Source organism: Oncorhynchus keta, chromosome 21 (genome assembly GCF_023373465.1).
Source record: "Oncorhynchus keta strain PuntledgeMale-10-30-2019 chromosome 21, Oket_V2, whole genome shotgun sequence".
NCBI classification, from domain to species: domain Eukaryota; kingdom Metazoa; phylum Chordata; class Actinopteri; order Salmoniformes; family Salmonidae; genus Oncorhynchus; species Oncorhynchus keta.
In genome coordinates, this window is record NC_068441.1 from 29,644,075 (window position 1) to 29,669,881 (window position 25,807).

The following is a 25,807-nucleotide window of genomic DNA, read 5'->3' on the forward strand; positions in this document are numbered from 1 at the left end:
ACTGTTTATGTGTAGACCTACAGTGTGTGCAAAACGACGAAAAAAGGTAAGCAAAAGAAAGTGACATTTTACCCTATCTGGCAACAGACATTCACAACAATAGGCTATTCTTCCGCAATCTATTTTTAGAAACTTGTTTCTCTTTTTTCTTCTTTTTGACGTCCTCAACCATTGAATTGTGTATCTCCAAGTCCCTGACATCGACAGATCTGACCTACGTCACATGCAGGGATTCCACCAACGTCAATGGGAACCCTTGATTTACGTCATCGGAGAGACTGGCCCTCATTGTTCTTCGCGAGACAAGCATCTCCCATTCTATCGAATACGAAACAGTGAATGGAACAAGGGGGAGTTAATTTAGCTGGAAATCAAGCATCGAATTGCATGAAGAAAAGCAGTGAAGAAAAGCCCACTTTGTTTTAAGGACTTTGCTGTTTTGTTGATCTTCTTGTGTCTTTTGAAATGACTTCAATATAGAAAGCAGAAGAGTAAACATGCAGAGCTGTGTAAACATAAAAAGCATGCAGACAGACAGAGATTAACCTGAAAAATCGGACTGGCTGGGAGTGAAATGACGACGAGAGTGTTGCGCTTTGAGATAGATGTGGAATGAAGCGAAACTACGGACAAGAGGATAGTTACAACAACATTATGATGCTCAGGCAAGTTAACGTTTTTTCTAAAGCTTTTATTTTAATAAAAATGTATGTTTGCAAAGGCTACATCCCACATCACCTATAAATAGCCTACTTATGTAAATGGAAAATATTTGCAAAATAGGCAACACAAGTAGCCTTTGCACTGCATGTAGGTTAACGGTTTACGTTCATTGTCAATCTTGTCCTGGAGGCAGAACTGAGCTATTTCCCCTTAGATAGGCCAGCTGCTAACTCAAAATTGGGTATATTCAAAAAAATCCTGAAAACAAAAATGTGCTTTTTGTTCTTTATGTAAGGTTAGGGTTAGGTATTAGGGTTAGCAGTGTGGTTAAGGTTAGGGAAAATCTGATTTTATGACTTTGTAGCTGTGCCAAATAGTGCCCACTCTGCAGAGCTGCCTCTAGCCTAGAACAAGATGCATGACTAAAAAGGCTAACCTGCGCACTGCATGTTCAAATTATTCATCACATAATGTCTCTTTCAAATAATAATCAGGAATCAAGAATGTCCAATCCTGTCCACTCACATTTTGTAATTATTGCATATACAGTACCATATACAGTACCAGTACCAGAATAATAGTGAAGACATCGACACTATGAAATAACTCATATGGAATCATGTAGTAACCAAAAAAGTGTTCAACAAATCAAAATATATTTTAGATTTTAGGTTCTTCAAAGAAGCCACCCTTTGCCTTGATGACAGCTTTGCACACTCTTGGCATTCTCTCAACCAGCTTCACCTGGAATGCTTTTCCAACAGTCTTGAATGAGTTCCCACATATGCTGAGCACTTGTTGGCTGCTATTCCTCTACTCTGCGGTCCAACTCATCCCAAACCATCTCAATTGGGTTGAGGTCGGGGGATTGTGGAGGCCAGGTCATCTGATGCAGCACTCCATCACTCTCCTTCTTGGTCAAATAGCCCTTACACAGCCTGTAGGTGTGTTTTGGGTCATTGTCCTGTTGAAAAACTAATGATAGTCCCACTAAGCGCAAACCAGATGGGATGTAGTATTGCTGCAGAATGCTGTGGTAGCCATGATGGTTAAGTGTGCCTTGAATTCTAAATAAATCACTGACAGTGTCGTGACTTTACTTTCATTAATCTGGTGACTGTTATTTATCTAATCAACTATCTAGGTTTAATTGTTACCCAATTAAATTTATCATGTAGCAATTAGCTCATTAGGAATTGGGACACCACGAGAGCGGTTCTTTAAAGAGTTACCATCTCTCGAATTAAACTCAAAGTCTTAATCTAGTACATATATAAACAGTCAATTTATTAATCACAACCTCGTATCATATCATCATTCTGAACACACCACCTCCTTGCACCTGCAAAAACCCGAGCCTTACTAATGATTCAGTACTACACAAATTTGTTTAATTATTTATTTACTAGCTAACTAAATGGTATGACAGGATAAAATGACTGACATAATATGACTGCTTGTTACAAAAAGAGAGAGAGAGAGAGAGAGAGAGAGAGAATACTACTACTCTCACAGTAATCATATACTTTGCACATGAACCGCCACCCTTTGGGCCTTTTCTACTGTTGTTCTCCTCTGCTGTGGTCCGGTATCCGGTGACTTGTAGTGTAGTTTGGAACAGAACTACAGAGTTTATTCTACTTCCATTCGCTCTGGAAGATGCTTCTTTGAAGATAGGCTAGCCAGCCGTGTCAATGGTTTCCAGTGGGGTGATGAGAGTAGCATAATACGATTAATGGAATGATCCCACTTAAATTAGCTTTTTTAGATACTTTACTTAGGACAGCTAATCAGCTGTACCACTGACTGTCCGGGAGGTGACTTTATTGTCTCTACCTCGTGTTGATATTCAGAGTTCAAACCACTTTAAACGTGAGCTGCAGCTCAACGTCTTTCTGGTCTGATATGTTCATTCTTAATCCATTATTTTATACAGTTTGTTCAAAAGGGCGATTCCGCCAGGCTGACATGCTCTCTGACCTCACTCAAGGGGGCGGTGACTATTTCCTTGTACAAAGTTATGGAAACAATTATAGTTTCTAAAATCACATCCCTCTCTTAACAAAAACACTTGCAAAATGTTTCATAATTCACGCACAATGCATCGGATGGACACTTCACGCATAGAGTTGGTATAATATAATAATAATAATATATGCCATTTAGCAGACGCTTTTATCCAAAGCGACTTACAGTCATGTGTGCATACATTCTACGTATGGGTGGTCCCGGGAATCGAACCCACTACCCTGGCGTTACAAGCGCCATGCTCTACCAACTGAGCTATTTGCAGTATTTCCTTTATAACATTTTTAATGACATCACAAAATAACAACCAAATCAGTGTTGTTTTAGGTCGCCTCTAACCATTCCCCACATTCTATGTTAGAAATATTGTTCCAGTATTCACTTTAGAACGTGTTAGCATTTTGGCGGGAAAAGGTCTGTGTAGACAAAGGCACATTCCTGTGGTGAACATTGGAGAGGGAGATGCTGAATGTTCTATCCCTTGATTTACAACAGGGTGTGAGCTGTCAACCCCCCACCAGTTCCCTTTTCCCACCCTCTGCAGGTGAGAGGGGGTCCGGTTGAAGTTATTTATTGCAATGCTGATCTGACTTATTTGGATCCTCACAGGGCAGTCACCAGCAAAGCACCACCACACTATCACACCTGCTCCTCCATGCTTCACGGTGGGAAACACAGATGCAGAGATCATCAAATTGTATTTGTCACATGCGCCGAATACAACCTTACAGTGAAATGCTTACTTACAAGCCCTTAACCAACAATGCAGTTTTAAGAAAATACCTACAAAAATAAAATAATTATGAGATAAGAATAACAAATAATTAAAGAGCAACAGTAAATAACAATAGCAGGGCTATATACAGGGGGTACCGGTACGGGGGGGAGGGGCAATGCAAATAGCCTGGGTAGCCATTTGATTAGCTGTTCAGGAGTCTCATGGCTTGGGGGTAGAAGCTGTTTGGAAACCTCTTGGGCCAAGACTTGGCGCTCTGGTACTGCTTGCCATGCGGTAGCAGAGAGAACCGTCTTTGCTGGAGTGCACCAGCTGTTGTTTACGTATATGCAATTGCCCCCGCCCCGTGTTTTCCCAGAGGATGCTGTTCTATCCTGCTGATAGAGTGTATAACCCGCCAGCTGTATGTTCTTAATGTCGTCGTTCAGCCACGACTCAGTGAAACATAATATATTACAGTTTTTAATGTCCTGTTGGTAGGATATACATGCTTTCAGTTCGTCCAAATAGGACAATATTCTGTATATCCCCCCTACCTTGTCACAACACAACTGATTGGCTCGAACGCATTAAGAAGGAAATAAATTCCACAAATGAACTTTAAACAAGGCACACCTGTTAATTGAAATGCATTCCAGGTGACTACCTCATGAAAAGCATGCCAGGTGAAGCTGGTTGAGAGAATGCCAAGACTGTGCAAAGCTGTCATCAAGGCAAAAGGTGGCTACGTTCAAGAATCTCAACTATAAAATATGTTTAGATTTTTTAAACTTTTGTGGTTACTACATAATTCCATATGGATTATTTCATAGTTTTGATGTCTTCACTATTATTCTACAAAGTAAAAAAATAAAAATGAACCTTATGAGTAGGTGTATCCAGACTTTTGACTGATACTGTATGAATATATATATATACACACACATACAGTATCAGTATATACAGTGGGGCAAAAAAGTATTTAGTCAGCCACCAATTGTGCAAATTCTCCCACTTAAAAAGATGAGAGAGGCCTGTAATTTTCATCATAGGTACACTTCAACTATGACAGACAAAATTAGGGAAAGAAATCCAGAAAATCACATTGTAGGATTTTTTATGAATTTATTTGCAAATTATTCCTCCATGCAGATCTCCTCTAGAGCAGTGATGTTTTGGGGCTGTTGCTGGGCAACACAAACTTTCAACTCCCTCCAAAGATCTTCTATGGGGTTGAGATCTGGAGACTGGCTAGGCCACTCCAGGACCTTGAAATGCTTCTTACGGAGCCACTCCTTCGTTGCCCGGGCGGTGTGTTTGGGATCATTGTCTTGCTGAAAGACCCAGCCACATTTAATCTTCAATGCCCTTGCTGATGGAGGTTTTCACTCAAAATCTCACGATACTTGGCCCCATTCATTCTTTACTTTACACGGATCAGTCGTCCTGGTCCCTTTGCAGAAAAACAGCCCCAAAGCATGATGTTTCCACGCCCATGCTTCACAATAGGTATGGTGTTCTTTGGATGCAACTCAGCATTTGTTGTCCTCCAAACACAACGAGTTGAGTTTTTACCAAAAAGGTCTATTTTGGTTTCATCTGACCAAATGACATTCTCCCAATCTTTTTTCTGGATCATCCAAATGCTCTCTAGCAAACTTCAGACGGGCCTGGACATGTACTGGCTTAAGCAGGGGGACACGTCTGGCACTACAGGATTTGAGTCCCTGGCGGCGTAGTGTGTTACTGATGGTAGGCTTTGTTACTTTGGTCCCAGCTCTCTGCAGGTCATTCACTAGGTCCCCCCGTGTGGTTCTGGGATTTTTGCTCACCGTTCTTGTGATCATTTTGACCCCACAGGTTGAGATCTTGCGTGGAGCCCCAGCTCGAGGGAGATTATCAGCGGTCTTGTATGTCTTCCATTTCCTAATAATTGTTCCCACAGTTGATTTCTTCAAACCAAGCTGCTTACCTATTGCAGATTCAGTCTTCCCAGCCTGGTGCAGGTCTACAATTTTGTTTCTGGTGTCCTTTGACAGCTCTTTGGTCTTGGCCATAGTGGAGTTTGGAGTGTGACTGTTTGAGGTTGTGGACATGTGTCTTTTATACTGATAACAAGTTCAAACAGGTGCCATTAATACAGGTAACGAGTGGAGGACAGAGGAGCCTCTTAAAGAAGAAGTTACAGGTCTGTGAGAGCCAGAAATCTTGCTTGTTTGTAGGTGTATAGATATACAGTGGGGCAAAAAATATTTAGTCAGCCACCAATTGTGTAAGTTCTCCCACTTCAAAAGATGAGAGGCCTGTAATTTTCATCATAGGTACACATATACAGTGGGGAGAGCAAGTATTTGATACACTGACGATTTTGCAGGTTTTCCTACTTACAAAGCATGTAGAGGTCTGTAATTTATCATAGGTACACTTCAACTGTGAGAGACGGAATCTAAAACAAAAATCCAGAAAATCACATTGTATGATTTGTAAGTAATTCATTTGCATTTTATTGCATGACATAAGTATCTGATACATCAGAAAAGCAGAACTTAATATTTGGTACAGAAACCTTTGTTTGCAATTAGAGATTATATGTTTCCTGTAGTTCTTGACCTGGTTTGCACACACTGCAGCAGAGATTTTGGCCCACTCCTCCATACAGACCTCCTCCAGATCCTTTAGGTTTCGGGGCTGTCGCTGGTCAATACGGACTTTCAGCTCCCTCCAAAGATGTTCTATTGGGTTCAGGTCTGGAGACTGGCTAGGCCACTCCAGGACCTTGAGATGCTTCTTACGGAGCCAATCCTTAGTTGCCCTGGCTGTGTGTTTCGGCTCGTTGTCATGCTGGAAGACCCAACCACAACCCATCTTCAATGCTCTTACTGAGGGAAGGAGGTTTTTGTCCAAGATCTCACGATACATGGCCCCATCCATCCTCCCCTCAATACGGTGCAGTCGTCCTGTCCCCTTTGCAGAAAAGCATCCCCAAAGAATTATGTTTTCACCTCCATGCTTCTCGGTTGGGATGGTGTTCTTGGGGTTGTACTCATCCTTCTTCTTCCTCCAAACACGACGAGTGGAGTTTAGACCAAAAAGCTATATTTTTGTCTCATCAGACCACATGACCTTCTCACATTCCTCCTCTGGATCATCCAAATGGTCATTGGCAAACTTCAGACGGGTCTGGACATGCGCTGGCTTGAGCAGGGGGACCTTGCCTGCGCTGCAGGATTTTAATCCATAACGGCGTAGTGTGTTACTAATGGTTTTCTTTGAGACTGTGGTCCCAGCTCTCTTCAGGTCATTGACCAGGTCGTGCCGTGTAGGCTGATCCCTCACCTTCCTTATGATCATTGATGTCCCACGAGGTGAGATCTTGCATGGAGCCCCAGACCGAGGGTGATTGACCATCATCTTGAACTTCTTCCATTTTCTAATAATTGCGCCAACAGTTGTTGCCTTCTCACCAAGCTGCTTGCCTCTTGTCCTGTAGCCCATCCCAGCCTTGTGCAGGTTTACAATTTTATCCCTGATGTCCTTACACAACTTTCTGGTCTTGACCATTGTGGAGAGGTTGGAGTCTGTTTGATTGAGTGTGTGGACAGGTGTCTTTTATACAGGTAACGAGTTCAAACAGGTCAAATCAAATCAAATGTATTTATATAGCCCTTCGTACATCAGCTGATATCTCAAAGTGCTGTACAGAAACCCAGCCTAAAACCACAAACAGCAAGCAATGCAGGTGTAGAAGCATGTAGAAAAACTAGGAAGAAACCTAGAGAGGAACCAGGCTATGTGGGGTGGCCAGTCCTCTTCTGGTTGTGCTGGGTGGAGATTATAACAGAACATGGCCAAGATGTTCAAATGTTCGTAAATGACCAGCATGGTCAAATAATAATAATCACAGGCAGAACAGTTAAAACTGGAGAGCAGCAGCACGGCCAGGTGGACTGGGGACAGCAAGGAGTCATCATGTCAGGTAGTCCTGAGGCATGGTCCTAGGGCTCAGGTCCTCCGAGAGAGCGAAAGAGAGAATTAGAGAGAGCATACTTAAATTCACACAGGACACCGAATAGGACAGGAGAAGTACTCCAGATATAACAAACTGACCCTTTGCCCCCCGACACATAAACTACTGCAGCATAAGTACTGGAGGCTGAGACAGGAGGGGTCAGGAGACACTGTGGCCCCATCCGAGGACACCCCCGGACAGGGCCAAACAGGAAGGATATAACCCCACCCACTTTGCCAAAGCACAGCCCCCACACCACTAGAGGGATATCTTCAACCACCAACTTACTATCCTGAGACAAGGCCGAGTATAGCCCACAAAGATCTCCGCCACGGCACAACCCAAGGGGGGGCGCCAACCCAGAAAGGAAGATCACAGGTGCAGTTAATACAGGTAATGAGTGGAGAACAGGAGGGCTTCTTAAATAAAAACTAACATGTCTGTGAGAGACAGAATTCTTACTGGTTGGTAGGTGATCAAATACTTATGTCATGCAATAAAATGCAAATTAATTACTTAAAAATCATACAATGTGATTTTCTGGATTTTTGTTATAGATTCTGTCTCTCACAGTTGAAGTGTACCTATGATAAAAATTACAGACCAAAACATTATGTGCCTAAAAATATCCAATATGAACTGTCAACCTAACCAAGACTGACAAAAGCTAAACTTAGATTAGCACATCATAGGGAATGGCATGTAACTTCTGGGTCACCTTGAGATAACCCACAAGAGTTGAGACAACTTCTTACTCAGTGACAGGCAGGCAGTGGTGTTGATGGTTGCCATGACTTCTTGAGGTATGTGTGAGCAGTAGCTGCGTGGTGGTAGTGCCACTGTCATGCATTATTATCATAATCTCTGGTGTCTTCACTTGGTTTATGTTCCCATACCTGTCCTTACAGTAGCAATGATATGAGGCATTAACATTTACATTTACATTTAAAACAATTAAAACAAACAAGCCATTCCAGTGCATGGTTACGTTTCAGATTTCCATAATAAAAATGTATATCATTTATATCTTCCTCAAATATCTGAAAATATCCCATAGCCCACAGCTGGGCTGTGTCCCAAATGGTACCCTTTTCCCTATTTAGACTACTACTTTTGACCAAGGCCCTCTATGGGACTGTGAGCTAAAAATCACCCTTTAGGATGTTGACTTATACTGAACAAAAATATAAATGCAATGTGTAAGGTGTTGGTCCCATGTCTCATGAGCTGAAATAAAAGATCCACAAAAACCTTATTTATCTCAAATATTGTACACAAATTTGTTTACATTCCTGTTAGAGAGCATTTCTCCTTTGCCAAGATAATCCATCCACCTGAGAGGTATTGCATATCATGAAGCTGATTAAACAGCATGTTCACTACACAGGTGCACCTTGTGCTGAGGACAATAAAAGGCCACACTAAGATGTGCAGTTTTGTCACACGACACAATGCCACAGATGTCTCATGTTTTTAGGGAGTGTGCAATTGGCATGCTGACTGCAGGAATGTAACACATATAATTATAACTTCCTGATTGTGACCCTGTACTCTTACCATTCCTCATAAAGCCTAAGCCCACATCATGCTATGGTAAGCATATCAATTCATGTGCTATAACTTTTATCAGTCACATTATGTGACATCTGTCATCATAGCCATTAAAAGTGGAAAGGCCTTACCCAATTGAACCATCATGTAGTGTACAGCTATGTCTTGTGTCATGTTTGCAAAGTTTGCATTGCCAAGGCTTTACAAAAAGGTCCCAGGCCTAAACTAATACCTAGGAGAGGGGAACGATATCTGATGCAGCCGCCCCATTTTTAGCCACATCCCCTCCATTATTCATCCCTGTCACTGCTTCTCAAGGTGTGAATCTACTAGGATAAGGGGGGTTTGTGAGCTGAAACATACACCAATGGGATCCATGGGGCCCTGTGATGGGTTGAAGTATTGGATTTGAGACTTACAAATTTAAACAGCTGTCAAAGATCCAGTAGGTTGAAGACTGTTCAGATCGGGTCATCAGTTTTTTATTTTCAACTTCATCGACCAGCACCTGATCATTCCCTGTGGGGATCTCATGTTGAGCACTCTGTAAGCACAACAACAGTTCTCCCTTGTGAAGAGGTTTCCTGACCTCAATGGGACTACCTGGATAAATAAAGGTAAAAAAATAAATAGATAGAAAGCTATGCCTGGAATTGATAACATTGTAAATCTAAGATTAGGTGTATGTGTTGATCAACTTAATTATGTCTGAAATTGAATAAATTCTACTAAATTGAGTCTATGGTTGATTAGCAACTACATGGTCCATGATTGGGGAAAAAGTGTTTTGAGGGAATCTGAAATAAAGAAGCAAATAATTGTTTAATACATTTTGTACACCTCAAGGGGTTGGTTGATATTTCCCTATTGTCACGATCGTTTGTAGAAATGGACCAAGATGCAGCGGATGTTGAGTTCCACATCATTTTATTGATAAAGCGAAACTTAATAAAGACAAAAAAACAATAAACTAACAACGAACCGTGGCTACAGAGGTGCTACGTACACTTACTCAAAATACAATATCCCACAAACACAGGTAGGAACAATAACTACTTAAATATGACAACAATTACCAGCTGCCTCTAATTGTGAATCATACAAAATCACCAACATAGAAAAATAAACTAGAACCCCACATAGAAATAATCAACTAGAATAACCCCCAGTCACGCCCTGACCTACTATACCATAGAGAAACAAAGGCTCTCTATGGTCAGGGCGTGACACCTATGCAATAGCCATTGTTTCCTGTTCATGTTTAATAGATCTAAGGCATTATTGTGGCCAGTTATATTTACGTAGCTATAATATAACCTACTGATTTAGGCAGTGTTAGAATTTCCCCTGCCTGTGGCTCTATCCCCATCTCTCAGGTACCATCCTTACAGGGGAAATGATACTTGTTCTGTATGTTGGAACAATTTTGGGCTTCATAAACACAGTGAGAAAAATAAGAAAATGTCCAGCAAGAAGCAAGTGTAATGTGTGTTGTTACTGAGTGACAGTGTAATCACCAATCCTTTTCTTCAAAGTATGTCATGTGGGATGCCTGCTGGATATTCAAAACTTAGCTGTGATGTGACTGTATGTGCAGAGCGTGGGGGAAGGGAGATGTGTGTGTGCCTGTGCACTCGTGCCAGGGAGGGAGGTGTGGTGACTATATAGGCAGCTGCTGTTGCCTGAGAGGTGTCAGACACTGCTCCATTTCACTCCCCAGCCAAGATCTTAACTCCACAGATAATCTTAACTCCACAGGTACGGCCACCATCTCAAAGCCTTATCTCATGAACACGGCAAAGGGAGCGCTGCCTATCACCACAAGGATGCCTGTGTGGGGTGGGGCTCGCTTTGGGGATAAAGCAGCTGACTTGTGACCAGGCCAGTCCTGATGCTCCAGACGCTCTTTTATCCCCTAGGCAGGGAAGAGGAAACCCATCCTGGTTATTCTTAATGCCACTGTTTCTCTGTGTGGGTTCACCTAGCCTGCTTTGAAAAAATTAATTAGACATTACTTACAGCATGCCCAAAGACCCCCTCAGAGGGTGCGAGTGGCGGTTAGTGATTTCTTGCTGTTGTGTGGTAGTGAGGAGGCAACTACTTAAGTGGTGTCTGTGCTTGTCCGCAGGCCTGTGCTTGTATGGCTGCTGATAAATGTCAGATGGCAGCTGGGCGCTGTGGAAGGATGGTGGGAACTGAAGTGTCTGATCCCGAGGGAGGGCGTGTTGGGGTTTGGTCGTAGCTCTGCTTTACACTTGAGAGAGTCAATCTTTTGGAGAGAGGGAGTCATCTGACCTACATGGTGAATGTTTTTCTTATCTACTCTTAGAAAACAGGGTGTGTGTATACATGTCATGTGTAATGATCAGCAGACACTCTGGCTACGTCCCAATAATCTGTCCTTCCTCCTAAAGTGTGCACTTGTTCAATTCCCTTCACTGATTTGAAAGAAAATGAGTGTTATAAGAAACATGGTGGAAACTCCCGCTAGCCCTCCTCCAATTCAGTGCTTTAAAATTGATGATAAATGGTGAACGAGTGCACACTTCAGGAGAAAGGAGATATTATTGGGACATAGGGGGTGCCAACTGCTATATTCAACCATAGAAGTAGAATTACTAGATCAAACTCTCCCATTCAAGTCAATGTTCTGCAATGGGAAATTATAATTATCTTCAACTACAGGGGATCAGTATAGACAGTTTAACCGGCCACAGGGTCTTATCATTGGTGAGTGATTTGCAGCTTACATGTCAGAGTGTTTTCTGGAGTGAAATCTACAGGGACAATGGGTCTAGATCTGTTGTCTATACTCTAAGTATAGAAGATAATAACATATATTGTACTCTGAGAGACTGGATGACATTATAGGATATCATATCATACAGTATATCTTTCCACCATGTCTATAGCCTCTATTACACTGAGACATTAGTTAGGTTAGACTACTGCTGGGGTTTCCCCCCCTCCCACTCTCTCCCCAGGTGGTTGGTGAAAACAACAGTTTCTTCCTCCAAGTTTCCAGAATATGGTGCACCAGATGGATGAATATTGACTCTACAGTATAGCATGTTTTACTGTACATACTGTGTGTTGGGATTGGGATGGATTCAAAGTCAAGGGAGGAATTTGGAGATATGAGTCATGTCATTGCACTGTGGTCCTGGCCTGCCTGCACTGGGACTGGAAAGAGAGCAGAGTGCAGACATAGACAGTAAAGTGCAGGTGCTCACAATTACTGCAAGGGTACAGGTGTAAGACTGGGCCTTTTGTATAAGTACGGGGTGTTCTCTGATATTTTTAGCAACATCACCATCTTCATATTAAGATACAATACTTTTCAGTATGATCCCAATGAGAGTGAATGAGGAAGTCTGGAGTCACACACACATGAACACACACACACACACACACGCATGCTTGTTTGTGTTTTTAGGCCTGAACTAGACTTCATCTTTGTCTGAGAAACCGATCGTTGTTGTTCAATAGAGTAGTAGATTGTCATACAGCCCCATATTGTTGACTGACACACATTACACTTTCTGACTCAACTAAATTTGCTAGGTACTCTGCTGTTATAGGATGAAGTTGCCTGTAGACCCTGATTTGGGTCACTTTTAGCTTTTTCAGGGTTAGGGTTACGATTGAGGGAGGGGAAACTGATCCTAGAGCTGCACCTACCACTCCCGACCGGTACTCTGCTGCCAGAATGATCAAAACTTGCAGTAAATATACGTTTCTGTGGAAACTTCCCCAGAGGAAGTGGAGATGGAAAAAAATGAAGGCTATACAAGGGGTGTCAAACTCAATTCCTGGAGGGCCGAGTGCCTGCTGGGTTTAAAAACATATTTTTTTATAAATTAGTCATCCAGGTGAGGGAGTTCCTTACTAATCAATTACCTTTATTGATCAATAAAGGGAGGAGCAAAAACCCGCAGGCACTCGGCCCTCCATGAATTGAGCTGGGTATTCAGTCCCTGAATTCTGAGCATTTACCTGTCTAGAAGGTGCCAACACCTTTACAGTTGTTTTACTGCCCTGCATGGCTTTAGGACTGTATGGACACCCCTGTCTGATCTTGTTGGCATTGTAATAATAATACCTTGATGCAGCCACTTGCATATGTTTCCCGCTTGTTACACTTCAAGCAGGGCTTGGCTTTTCCTGCGTACACACATCCTCAACACACCCATGCATACTACAACTTGTCGAGCTGCACCTACTCTGCATCCCAATTCTCCACCCTCTTCCCTGAAGTGTGCACTTGGATTTAAAAGCATAAGATTGTTATAAGCATGGACTGTTACACCAATCCTATACTTTTAAATCCATGTCGTGGAGAGCACAAATGCTCACTTTTGGGAAAAGGGTGGAGAATTGGAGCACAGGCCTCCTCGAATGTAGGCTAGTGTAATTATATAGTCCAGCTGATTAATAAAAAGGCCTTCATACAATATCAAATCAAATTGTATTTGTCACATGCGCCGAAAACACCTTGCAGTGAAGTGCTTACTTACAAATCCTAAACAACAATGCGATTTAAAAAATATAAAATATACCTTTTAAAAAATATGAGAGGTAACAAATAATTAAAAAGCAGCAGTAAAATATCAATAGCGAGGCTATAGACAGAGCGTATGCAATATGTTATTAATGTGTTATGTCATTAATAAGGTTTACACTTTACATACAGAGCCCATTTTTACTGTGTAATTATTCCTGTAAGTACAGTTTAACAAGTATTATAATTACTCAATTGTTCAAATTTTACTTAGAAGATAGGTCTACAGCTAGATCTTTAAGCCAGTGAATTAAACCTAACTGAGCAATTGTGTATATAAACTCCCTCAATTTACATCCCTGTTTGCAAGTGTCACTGTTTACAAATGGTATGTTAGACTAGACATATTAGCCTTTATATAGGCTACATTGTGTACCATTTGAATAGCCTATAGTTAGGCCTATGCTATTTAAATAGACTTAAACAAAACGACCCAGCATATACTCTTTACAAGGACTTCCCTATGACAAACCATTAATTACGTTATCTCTGTCACTCATTTGGCAGTTATTAACTTTGCTTTAAGCAATACAATGTAATCATCTGACGTTTATTTTTGGCCTATTCTAGGCAGTTATAGCTCTACGCGTGTAACCAGGTCTAAATTTAGATCAAACGTTCCGCCGTCGCTTGCGTCAATGGAATCCCGAGCGTGCGTCAGAGTATAAGAACGTCTGTGTGAGAACGATGCCATTGGCTCCTGACCCGGAAAAATCACCGCCCCTTTGCTATTTTTGCGGAAAGACACGCCTAGAGCCGGGGCCACCCGACGTAACGGCAAAATAAAAGTGACTGTATATATTACACTCTACCCGAAGTCTGAAGATTTCATTCCCTTTCTGAACTGTAGACAGAGGTTTAATACACTTGATGCTTCTCCATCACTCGGAATAAATGAAAATCTGTCTAAGGAATTTAGAGGATTTATAGATCAGGTTAGTAAAAGGTATTTATTATTATTTTGCATGCATGCTAGTGGTCTTCACTGTTTTGTTATGGATCCGATTGGCAAGGATGCTTTTTTTAATCTTCGAAAACTTTACCCTCCTAAAGAGCTTACTTATTGAATAATTTGTGGCATTTTAGCCTACTTGCAATGACTGTAAATTTGTTTTCTTGATCATGTGATAAAGTAGCCTAGTTTCATTCTATTTTCGAATGACATATACAGAAAAGGCAATGTTTAGATGCTATACCATTCGAATAGGCTACAGCTGCTTAAAACTGTTAATCAAATAAAAGCTTAATAACATGTCAGACCAAATGATAGATGTCTTGGATATCATTGTCGACTTGACTGCATTCAACATTGATCGCTATCACGCTTGTGAATTGACGATGTGTTGGTCTGTGTTGTGTTGCAACCAGCCGCACACTCCCCCAGTTCTCTATCACTGACTGATTTTTGCCTCGCACGTTTCAAAGGCTATCTCTAGACTATGCTGTTTAACAGGGCTATTTTATAGGGCCTTTTATATGGGGCCAATAGGGGTGTATTGATGGTCTGAAATAGTTGAGAATATGAGTGGTAGGCTATTTATAGTTTTGTAATATTTGCTCTTCATTGTCAGTTATTAACTTAATCCATGTGTATTATTTTATTATATGAAATAAATAGGCTGATGCATCACATTGTTATCAACTTAAGCTACTAATGAGAAAGATCAGACAGGTGGCGATGTGGCCAGTAGTTTTACTGGGTGTTCAAGAGGAGGCAGTGGCGGTATTGGATGTCTCACTGTTGTCTCTCTTGTCCTCATCTTATCAGATGCACACATATCCTCTGCGTGCATGTCACACATGGGGTTCAGAGGTTAACTTGTGACCTTTTGATGTAAGCACCCTTTTTATAAGTCAGGATAGCTTACACCCAGACATGTTTTTAGTGATGATACACTATATATACAAAAGTATATGGATACCCCTTCAAATTAGTGCATTTGGCTATTTCAGCCACACCATTGATAACAGAGCCCTGACCTCAACACCATCAAACACCTTTGGGATGAATTGGAATGCAGACTGCGAGCCAGGCCTAATCGCACAACGTCAGAGCCTGACCTCACTAATGCTCTTGTGGCTGAATGGATGCAAGGTCCCACAGCAATGTTCCAAAATCTATTGGAAAGCCTTTCCAGAAGAGTGGAGGCTGTTATAGCAGCAAAGGAGGGACCAACTCCATATTATTTTGTAATGAGATGTTTGACAAGCAGATGTCCACATACTTTTGGTCATGTAGTGTATAAACAGGAAAAAGCAGTGATTCCACATAAATTCAAGTATTTAGCATAATTGTTTATTTTATATTGCTTTTAGTCATGCCAGAATATCTTGAGATATTCAAAGTTTTGACTGACCAACAGCCTTCATTGCGATTTTAACTGAAATTGAATTAAGACAATAATTAAGATATGAATTAGATCAGATGATTACAGCTACAGATTAGTGAAAGAACACCTCATGGAGAAAAATCCTCCAGATCTGATATGGACAGTTCTAAGAGGTAGACATGAATCACATAGACATGTCCAGCTGCTAAAGACACCTTAGCATCTCGCCACATCCCTCCGCTCCGCCAGGCCTGTCACCTTCCCCTCTTCAGCTGGCATTTAGCCCACGTGGAACCCAATCCCCAGACCTTGGGAGGAGGGTTGCCCTGTTCATAACCGAAGGGGAGGGTTTCAAAGCATTCAAAGCCAGTAACCAATATCCTCCAGCAAGTCTATCTCCCCATCAGCCAGTCAGCCGGCTTTCCAGGCTTTCTCAGAATCACCAAAGGGGTACCAAGAGGCCTAAAGCTGTGGCAACGTGAGGAGAGGGGGGAAGTGTTTCTGTATGGGATGATGTCAGGATGCGCTATTGGAGAGGTGTTAAAAAGGGATCCCTAAGACGGGTTAAGTTTCTTTACTGTTGTTGACTTAAGTGATTAGTAAGGAGGCTTGCAGATGCTGGTTGTAGAGTTGTTTACAGGTTATTGCACCTGGTTTGGCTGGAGTGATGGTGAACTTGGAGCGTACGGCAGGTGGGCCTATAGGGTCTACTCATGCTACATTACTCAACATAAATGGCACCATTTAAATTATTTCATAATTTCAGCAGTTATGTTGGCCTCACGTTTTGATAGAGAACAACAATTAAGAACAGCGACTACAGAATGCAACTATTTGGCTTCAGAATTTTTTCTTAAATATTGTTTTATGTCTTTTTTTAGCAATGCCCTGTGTTCAAACTCAGTATGGAACTGTGCCCTACGACAACAACTACTTTATCTCTGAGTTCCTGAACCCTGACCTCAGTGCTAAGCCAGCCATGGACATCGGTGCCCAGCGGGACCAGCTCACCACCTCCTCCCTCCCCAGCATCAACACCCTGGTGGGCAGTGGCTACGTGGGCGAGTTTGACGCCTACTCGTGCCAGATCACCACCTCTGCCTCCAATGCCCCCTCCGGCCCTGCGGCCGGCGGAAGCTCCAGCCCTCAGGCTCAGCACTCAGCCTTCAAACTGGACGACCTCCAGGTGTACGGCTGCTACCCGGGCTCCTTTGCCCTCAGCTACCTCGACGAGACGCTGTCCTCCTGCGGCTCCGATTACTATGGCAGCCCTGCGTCGGCCACCGCCTCCCCACCCACCCCGGGCTTCCAGAGCCAGCCTGGCTCGGCCTGGGACTCCCCCTTCAGCCCCTACTCCCCAGGCCCTGGGTGCTGGTTGGCTGATAAGTCAGGCTTAGCTCAGCAACCCTCCTTCTTCACCTTCACCCCCCCGGTGGAGCAGCATTCCCCCCTGGGGCAGCATCAGGGCCCCCAGCAAGGTGAGGAGGACCCTTTCTTCCAGCCCTCACAGCAGCATGCCTCCCCTCTCCATTACACCCCCTTATCCCTGGACCAGGTGTCCCTGGACAGCCCCGGGCTCATGGAGGGGTCTATGTTGTCCCCTAAGATCTGTAGCCCCGGGGCCAACGAGGGTCGCTGTGCGGTGTGTGGAGACAACGCCTCCTGTCAGCACTACGGGGTCCGCACCTGTGAGGGCTGCAAGGGCTTCTTTAAGGTAGGAAGCTTCACAGTACTTATATTATTATTATTTCGCAGGCTGGCTGCCTCAGAATTTTTTATAATTCAGTTGCACATAATAACCTATTCATACATTAACTTGGCTCCAGTTCCAGTAGAAGTGTGATTATAAAAGAGAAAGGGGAACATTGAGAAATGTGCAGGAAAATAATCACACTGTTCTTTGTTTTTATTTTCCCTTCTTGCAGCGAACTGTACAGAAGAATGCTAAATATGTTTGCCTAGCCAACAAAGACTGTCCAGTAGACAAGCGGAGGAGGAACCGGTGCCAATTCTGCCGTTTCCAGAAGTGCCTCGTGGTGGGAATGGTGAAAGAAGGTAATGCCATGTTACACCCCCTTAAAGCCTTCAGTGACTGTTATATTTGATATGAAACCCAAGCTTGAACTGACAGTCATGTGAAACCCAAGCTAAGAATGACAGCAATGCTAAGCTGAAGCTTTACAGTGCCCACTCGTAGAAAAAGAGAAACTGAAATGGATATAGCAATTGTTTAGCGAAAGAGGCTTGCGGTGACAGTCATATAAGAATCTCAGACACGTACAGTCAGTGAGAGTATTTGTTATTATTTCTCTCTCTCACTTACAGTCGTCCGCACAGACAGCCTGAAAGGTCGCAGGGGTCGTCTGCCCTCTAAACCCAAGACTGTACCAGAGTCAGTGTCCACCACCCCACCCATCAACATCATCACCTCTCTTGTCAGGGCTCACATAGACTCCAACCCCGCCATCGGAAAACTGGACTACTCCAAGGTAAGACCTCCAGACCTTGTCATGTGACTCATGGAACAGCATATTATTGGTTGTTTGTTAAGTGCCTACAGTAGCTCGTCTTTGCTGTTGAATCGCTCTCAGAATTTAGCCCATTGCTGTTGCTAAAGTTAAGCTTCTTGCTTTAATATCGTTGTATGTAATTCATCTTCTTTGATTGAAGTGATCTCGATCACATTTCACACTATATGTTATGACGAGATGGACATCAGAGGCAGTGAGTCATCCCTTTCTTTCCTCTTTCCACTCCTCAGTACCATGAGACAGTGGTCAGCCTATCAGAGAAAGAGGATGCCAACGACATCCAGCAGTTCTACGACCTGCTGACTGGCACCATGGATGTTTTGCGGAAATGGGCCGAGACCATCCCAGGATTCACCGCCTTCTGCCCAGAAGACCAGGAGCTTCTCCTGGAATCTGCTTTCGTGGAACTCTTCATCCTCCGGCTAGCATACAGGTATAATTACCACTGTAAACATTGTCTGCATCCCAAATGGCACCCTATTCCCTATGGGCCCTGGTCAAGAATGATGCAGTTAATAGGGAATAGACTGCCATTTGGGACGCACTAATTTACTGTATAATTCCTTAAAAACAAATGTGCACCCAATGTTTCTGCAATATATGTTAAGGCTGTTCTGTCTCTAGGTCGAGTCCTGAGAAGAACAAGCTGATCTTCTGCAATGGTGTGGTACTTCACCGTATGCAGTGTGTGAGGGGCTTTGGCGACTGGATCGACTCCATCATGGACTTCTCCCAGAGCCTCCACCGCATGAACCTGGACGTGTCCTCATTCGCCTGCCTCGCAGCACTCGTCATCATCACAGGTGAAACACATTCACATGCAAACACACGAAGACAGACAGACAGACAGACAGACAGACAGACAGACAGACAGACAGACAGACAGACAGACAGACAGACAGACAGACAGACAGAATTTCACTATACTGTTAGTTTTAGTGAACCCCTTCTCTGCTCCACTAGGAGTTGAAAGCAATAAGTCTGGTAAGTTCTGGTTACTCAACTGAAACACTCATACTATATGCTTGTGGTATATAGCCTGTCACAAGCCCATTTATTAATGTGTCTGATCAAGAGGTTTCTCCTTGTTGTTTCTCCTCAGATCGCCATGGCCTTAAAGAGCCCAAACGGGTGGAGGAGTTCCAGAACCGCCTAATAACCTGTCTGAGGGACCACGTGGCCAGCAGTGGCTCCGACGCGGGGCGGCCCCAGCCCAACTTCCTGTCCCGTCTGCTAGGGAAGCTCCCCGAGCTGCGCACCCTCTGCACGCAAGGCCTGCAGCGCATCTTCTACCTGAAGCTGGAGGACTTGGTCCCTCCACCACCCATCGTAGACAAAATCTTCATGGATACCTTACCTTTCTGAAAAGACAGACAAAAAGATGAAGAGGAATGATTAAGTGATGATGCTGAGGGGACAAAAATATGATAAACTGAGGAGGTGAATAGGGGGCCGTTGTCTGTGTCCATTACATTTGGGACTTATAGGACCCCCCCCCACTGAAGTGGCATCTCCCCTTTCCAGTGCACTGACTTGATGAAAAGTGTCTGATTCTGCCTCTGGTCTAGTGTCTAAAAGTGAGGACTTAGACTGTATTTTTCTCACATTTAGTTTAATAACAAAAACCTGTGGGTGACAGAATTGGATGTTTATTTTCCAATCTGTGGAATTATCCTGGACAATGCATTCAACAAGAGAGAAGAAGACATGAGATAACATTTCTAGTTTTTGGTCTCTTTTGTAAGTGTGACTTTGTAGAGTGGCTTTATCGCTATGCAAAATGTGTACGTTTGTGTTTTTGCACGCTACAAAATATTGAGAGACAGTTGGTGTGTATGTACAGCTCTGAGGGGGGAAAGCAGGCATGTTCACACCTGAACACCCACTTAAACCTAAGTTCTCAAAAATCCTATTGAGTTTCCAAATCCCAACACAACTTAATTTAGTAGCTGTTCAAAGTTGACACATAGGGAGGCCAACAGTGTCAAACGCTGGAGTCTCCAGTCCACTAGCCTTTCTCAAAGACAACTGTTGCGTCCTACATTTCAAAGTGAGTATTTTCAGTGAAACCATAATAATAATAATAATAATAGCCATTTGTAGTCCTGATACCACACATTTACACCTATAGAAGGTCGGACCAAAGGGTAGCTGTCTATCTGTCTGCAGTGACAGCTGGCTATTGTTGTGACATTTACAGCTCATCAACCATAAAGCCTTAATGTACTTTACAGGCCCAGTGCAGTCAAAAATGTGATATTCCTGTGTTTATATTTATATTTTCACACTATGAGGATGGAATAATACTGTGAAATTGTTAAAATTATGATAATGCCCTTTTAGTGTAAGAGCTGCCTGAAATTTCAGCTTGTTTTGGTGGGATGGAGTTTTGGCCTGCCTGGTGACATTACCAGGTGGTAAATTAGTTAATAGACCAATAAGAAAGAGAGTTCTAAACCTTTCTGCCAATAACAGCTAGTTTTCAGTTTTCCCCTCCCTACCCAAAATTCTTGCTAGAGAAATGGCTTTTTGCTAAGAAGCTATTTTTGTTTATTTTTTTACCATTGTAATTTAAAAAAAATCACAGTAGGGTACTTACTTAATTGTAACCCAGAAATTATTTGATATTGAGATAAAAATGGCTGCATTGGACCTTTTAAAAGGTGTCATAAGTTTTACTCATGCCACAATGCAACAAGTATTGCGGTTCTGTAATGGCAAGAGAATCATACCACTGAAACTATTTTTTTCCCCTTAGAACTTTATAGGAATGAGTCCTTAAAAAGAGAAAAATGCCAGCAGAATTACAATGTTTAAAAAGTGCCTTTACAAAAGTTGAAGACCTCCTGTGTATTCAGGTTTTCATTTCAACCATCTCACTGATAGAAACTCTGTAAATCTATTAATTTGATGTCGGCAACAACCAGATGACAAAACATTCGAACAGACTTGGTGAAGTTTGATTGGCTGAAATGAAAATGTGCATACCAAGTTACTTGAAAACGGAGGTTAGGAATCTCATGGTTTGGAATAGCCTAAGAATAGTCTAGGGATAAAAATCATAGAATACATTTCATTTTTTGAATGTGGAAGAGTATTAAGTTTCACACTATAGCTGTAACATGGATCCACTCAAACGTATCCCTTAATGCTCTATAGCTTACTATCCTTACCCTTAACTGTGTGATTCTATAAACATTTGCTAATGTAAGGGTTGCCTTACACACGCTCCTTCAGGAGGAGTGTGTGCAGTTTTATAAAATGTAGTTATTTTTATTTTGTTCTTGAAATGAACTTCAAGTGATTTCTTAAGTCATTACACAGTGAAATGTGACAAAAGGACGAGCAGCTAAGAGCACTTCAGCGTTCTAACACAGTATATAGATTTATACAAAAATGTTCTATGTTTGTTTGTGACGTGTGTATACTTATAACATAAATACTTTATATTTGTGAGTTTTTGTAATGTGGTACATACATATATATATTCAGAGGAAGAAAAAGTATTTAATATTAAAAGAACATTTCAAAATACAACATGTTTCCATTTTTTAAAAATGTTATGATACTTTTTCACAGACAATTTTTACAACACATACTTTTATGACGGTGTGTGTAGTAAAAAACTATCACCCGATTCTGAGTTCTCTGGTATCTCCAAAGAAATCAGTGGTTAAACCACATAAGATGATGTCAAAACTATTTCCTCTAGTCTACAGGCTCTTCTGCAACCGAAGTTATACACCATTGGTTTGATTTTCATGACATCATAACAGGAAGCAGTTCGTTCCTTTCGGTTAAACCACTTGCATAGTTTCTAGATAAGATTGATGGAAGGGGAACTTTCATGCTCCGTGCCACACAGGGGCACATGACGTAATAACTGTGTGGGAGTCTGTGTCTTTTCCATAGTGTTGTCTAATCATATTATATGAATGCTCAAAATAACTTATACCAACCAATCAACTCACAAATAGCAACACTGTACCAACCAATCAACTCACAAATAGCAACACAACCCAACCAATCCACTCACAAATAGCAACACCTTACAATATGAATTTTGGTTGTTCCCCTTTGAGTTGCTTTGTTATTGGGCTGTATACACCACATACTCTACTAAATAGAGTATGGCACAGCTATGCTGCAGTATATGCCAGCAAATACAGTAGGGAGACCCAAGTCACCTGAGCACATATTCAGCTTGTTAGATTTAGCAACTCATCTTTGATTGCAATAATATATATTGTTCTAAGCTTTTCACATGTTCACAAAGTGTTTTAAATTGTATGGGCAATGGAGATAACTCACTCCATCCACTACTACTATAGGGTGAGATGATCAATGCAATATGTTGCTGTAATCAAGACTTGCTATTACCACTGTGGTGCGTTTTGAGATTGGTCTGCCAAAGGGAGAGGGGGAGAGGTGCACAAAACTTGCTCTTGATCTAATTCACCATCTTGTACTTGTAAATGTGTTTTGTCGCACAAGGTGTTAACGGTGGCACAGCACTCATGATCAGCAGAGGCTATCCTTTGCCTTTCAGCCCACAGCCCAGGAGAATTGCAGCCGTGTTCAGCCAATACCCCTCCGGATACCCAATCTCAGACCACAGTCCAGTCATCTGGATTTTGATGTTGGCAGCAGGAGTGGAAATGAGGTCAACAGGAGAAAAGAGGGTGAGACATTGAGACATGTGTTACCATTTAAAAAGCCAGGCATGCCCACACCCTGATGGGTACAGTTAGTGGACAGACTTGGGTGTAGTCCCACTTCAGGGACCAGTGGGCATGAAACCTGGGGAGTATACAGTATGCTATCTACATTTGAGTCATTTAGCCCACACTCTTATCCAGAGCGACTAAGGTTAAGAGTTAAGTGCCTTGCTCAAGGGTATACTGTATCAATATATTTTTTACCTAGTCTGCTCAGGGATTTCAACCAGCAAATGTTCAGTTACTGGCCCAATGCTCTTAACCACTAGGCTACCTGCCTATCTCTGCTTTCATTATGGATACAGCTAATGTTTACATAAAGCAGTATACACTTATGTAGAATAGACTTGGCATCTTGGCATTTTGGCAGATCTTATCCAGTATGTGTCACGCCCTGATCTGTTTCACCTGTCTTTGTGCTTGTCTCCACCCCCCTTGTCTCCACCCCCCAGTGTCGCCCATATCCCCTGTGTATTTATACCTGTGTTCTCTGTTTGTCTGTTGCCAGTTCGTCTTATTTGTCAAGCTTACCAGCGTTTGTCCTGTCAGCTCCTGTTTTTGCTCATCATTTGAATAGGGATCGATGTATTGACTTTGTCCATTGTTTTTGATAGGCTAGCCCAAACTACAGATCAAATCTTGTTTGCTATGTTATTTGTTTGGTGAACTAATTTCAAAATTAATTGGATATTACTCACAGCTGTAAAATAAGGTAATCCCTGACCGCATCCATTCCATTCCACACAGACAGCAGATTAATGGGGCCCATAGCAAGGTCGAGCCTTGGGGTAAAGATATGGTTTAGGTATGGCAACCAGAGCTGGCCTGCTTTTGGACTTTAATTACAAGTGGTAACTGGGCCTTGTGGGTAACCTTGTATATGTGCGCTGGATATGGGTCACAATAATTTTGCTATAAGGAGAAATATTTCACTCATAGAAATATTCCAGCCCCAAAGTTGACTTAATTGTAGAAAACAATATGGTGTGGTTTAGTTTAGCAGGGGTTTAGAATGAACAATAGAAAACCGGAGACTTTGGTGGTTTAGCACCGGAGCTGTGCCTTAAGGTAAACAACATAGCAACAGCCCCAGAAACTACTTCTGCACATTTATTGTGGATGTTTCGGTCAGAGACGTACGTTCTGGCTTGGCCATGACTCTGTGTGTTATGTATAACTGTGGGGCAAGTGTCAGCTCTAGGTAACAAAACACTAACCCCCCCATGGTGATTATGTTTGGGATGTGTGGACCGCCACCATCTCCTTCCCAAAGTGGAAAGGTACCATCTGGAGCTGCTGTTGACCCTCTGACCTTAGATCTCTAACCTCATGTCCTGTCATGCAACACCCAGGACTTGAGGACCCGTCTAGCCTCATTATACCACCACCTTACATGCAAGAGGACATGTTCTCCACTGTAACTATATGAGTGTGTGTGGGACAAGGAGCATATAGAATGCAAGGAAGATGTGATAAACATCAAAGAGGGAGGAAAGAATGTGAGAACATGAGAACTGGTCTGCTCGTAATATACAGTGCCTTGCGAAAGTATTCGGCCCCCTTGAACTTTACGACCTTTTGCCACATTTCAGGCTTCAAACATAAAGATATAAAACTGTATTTTTTTGTGAAGAATCAACAACAAGTGGGACACAATCATGAAGTGGAACGACATTTGTTGGATATTTCAAACTTTTTTAACAAATCAAAAACTGAAAAATTGGGGGTGCAAAATTATTCAGCCCCTTTACTTTCAGTGCAGCAAACTCTCTCCAGAAGTTCAGTGAGGATCTCCGAATGATTCAATGTTGACCTAAATGACTAATGATGATAAATACAATCCACCTGTGTGTAATCAAGTCTCCGTATAAATGCACCTGCACTGTGATAGTCTCAGAGGTCCGTTAAAAGCGCAGAGAGCATCATGAAGAACAAAGAACACACCAGGCAGGTCCGAGATACTGTTGTGAAGAAGTTTAAAGCCGGATTTGGATACAAAAAAGATTTCCCAAGCTTTAAACATCCCAAGGAGCACTGTGCAAGCGATAATATTGAAATGGAAGGAGTATCAGACCACTGCAAATCTACCAAGACCTGGCCTTCCCTCTAAACTTTCAGCTCATACAAGGAGAAGACTGATCAGAGATGCAGCCAAGAGGCCCATGATCACTCTGGATGAACTGCAGAGATCTACAGCTGAGGTGGGAGACTCTGTCCATAGGACAACAATCAGTCGTATATTGCACAAATCTGGCCTTTATGGAAGAGTGGCAAGAAGACAGCCATTTCTTAAAGATATCCATAAAAAAGTGTCGTTTAAAGTTTGCCACAAGCCACCTGGGAGATACACCAAACATGTGGAAGAAGGTGCTCTGGTCAGATGAAACCAAAATTGAACTTTTTGGCAACAATGCAAAACGTTATGTTTAGCGTAAAAGCAACACAGCTCATCACCCTGAACACACCATCCCCACTGTCAAACATGGTGGTGGCAGCATCATGGTTTGGGCCTGCTTTTCTTCAGCAGGGACAGGGAAGATGGTTAAAATTGATGGGAAGATGGATGGAGCCAAATACAGGACCATTCTGGAAGAAAACCTGATGGAGTCTGCAAAAGACCTGAGACTGGGACGGAGATTTGTCTTCCAACAAGACAATGATCCAAAACATAAAGCAAAATCTACAATGGAATGGTTCAAAA

The 25,807-nt window shown here is 42.3% G+C and overlaps 1 protein-coding gene across 3 annotated transcripts; it reads left to right on the forward strand.

Moving 5' to 3' along the window:
• The first annotated feature begins 360 nt into the window (after window positions 1-360).
• LOC118400421 (nuclear receptor subfamily 4 group A member 1-like) lies at window positions 361-21,925 on the forward strand. 3 transcript variants are annotated; one of them, XM_035797276.2, is made up of 7 exons: window positions 361-665; window positions 16,739-17,571; window positions 17,783-17,912; window positions 18,183-18,346; window positions 18,619-18,821; window positions 19,013-19,191; window positions 19,491-21,925. In XM_035797276.2, the coding sequence occupies exons 2-7, from the start codon at window positions 16,741-16,743 to the stop codon at window positions 19,751-19,753; spliced, it is 1,770 nt and encodes a 589-aa protein (XP_035653169.1). In that variant the 5' UTR covers window positions 361-665; window positions 16,739-16,740; the 3' UTR covers window positions 19,754-21,925. The 3 variants fall into 3 exon arrangements, with proteins under 3 accessions (XP_035653169.1, XP_035653167.1, XP_035653170.1); XM_035797274.2 differs by lacking the exon at window positions 361-665 and adding an exon at window positions 14,309-14,462; XM_035797277.2 differs by lacking the exon at window positions 361-665 and adding an exon at window positions 14,331-14,473.
• Window positions 21,926-25,807: the final 3,882 nt, after the last annotated feature.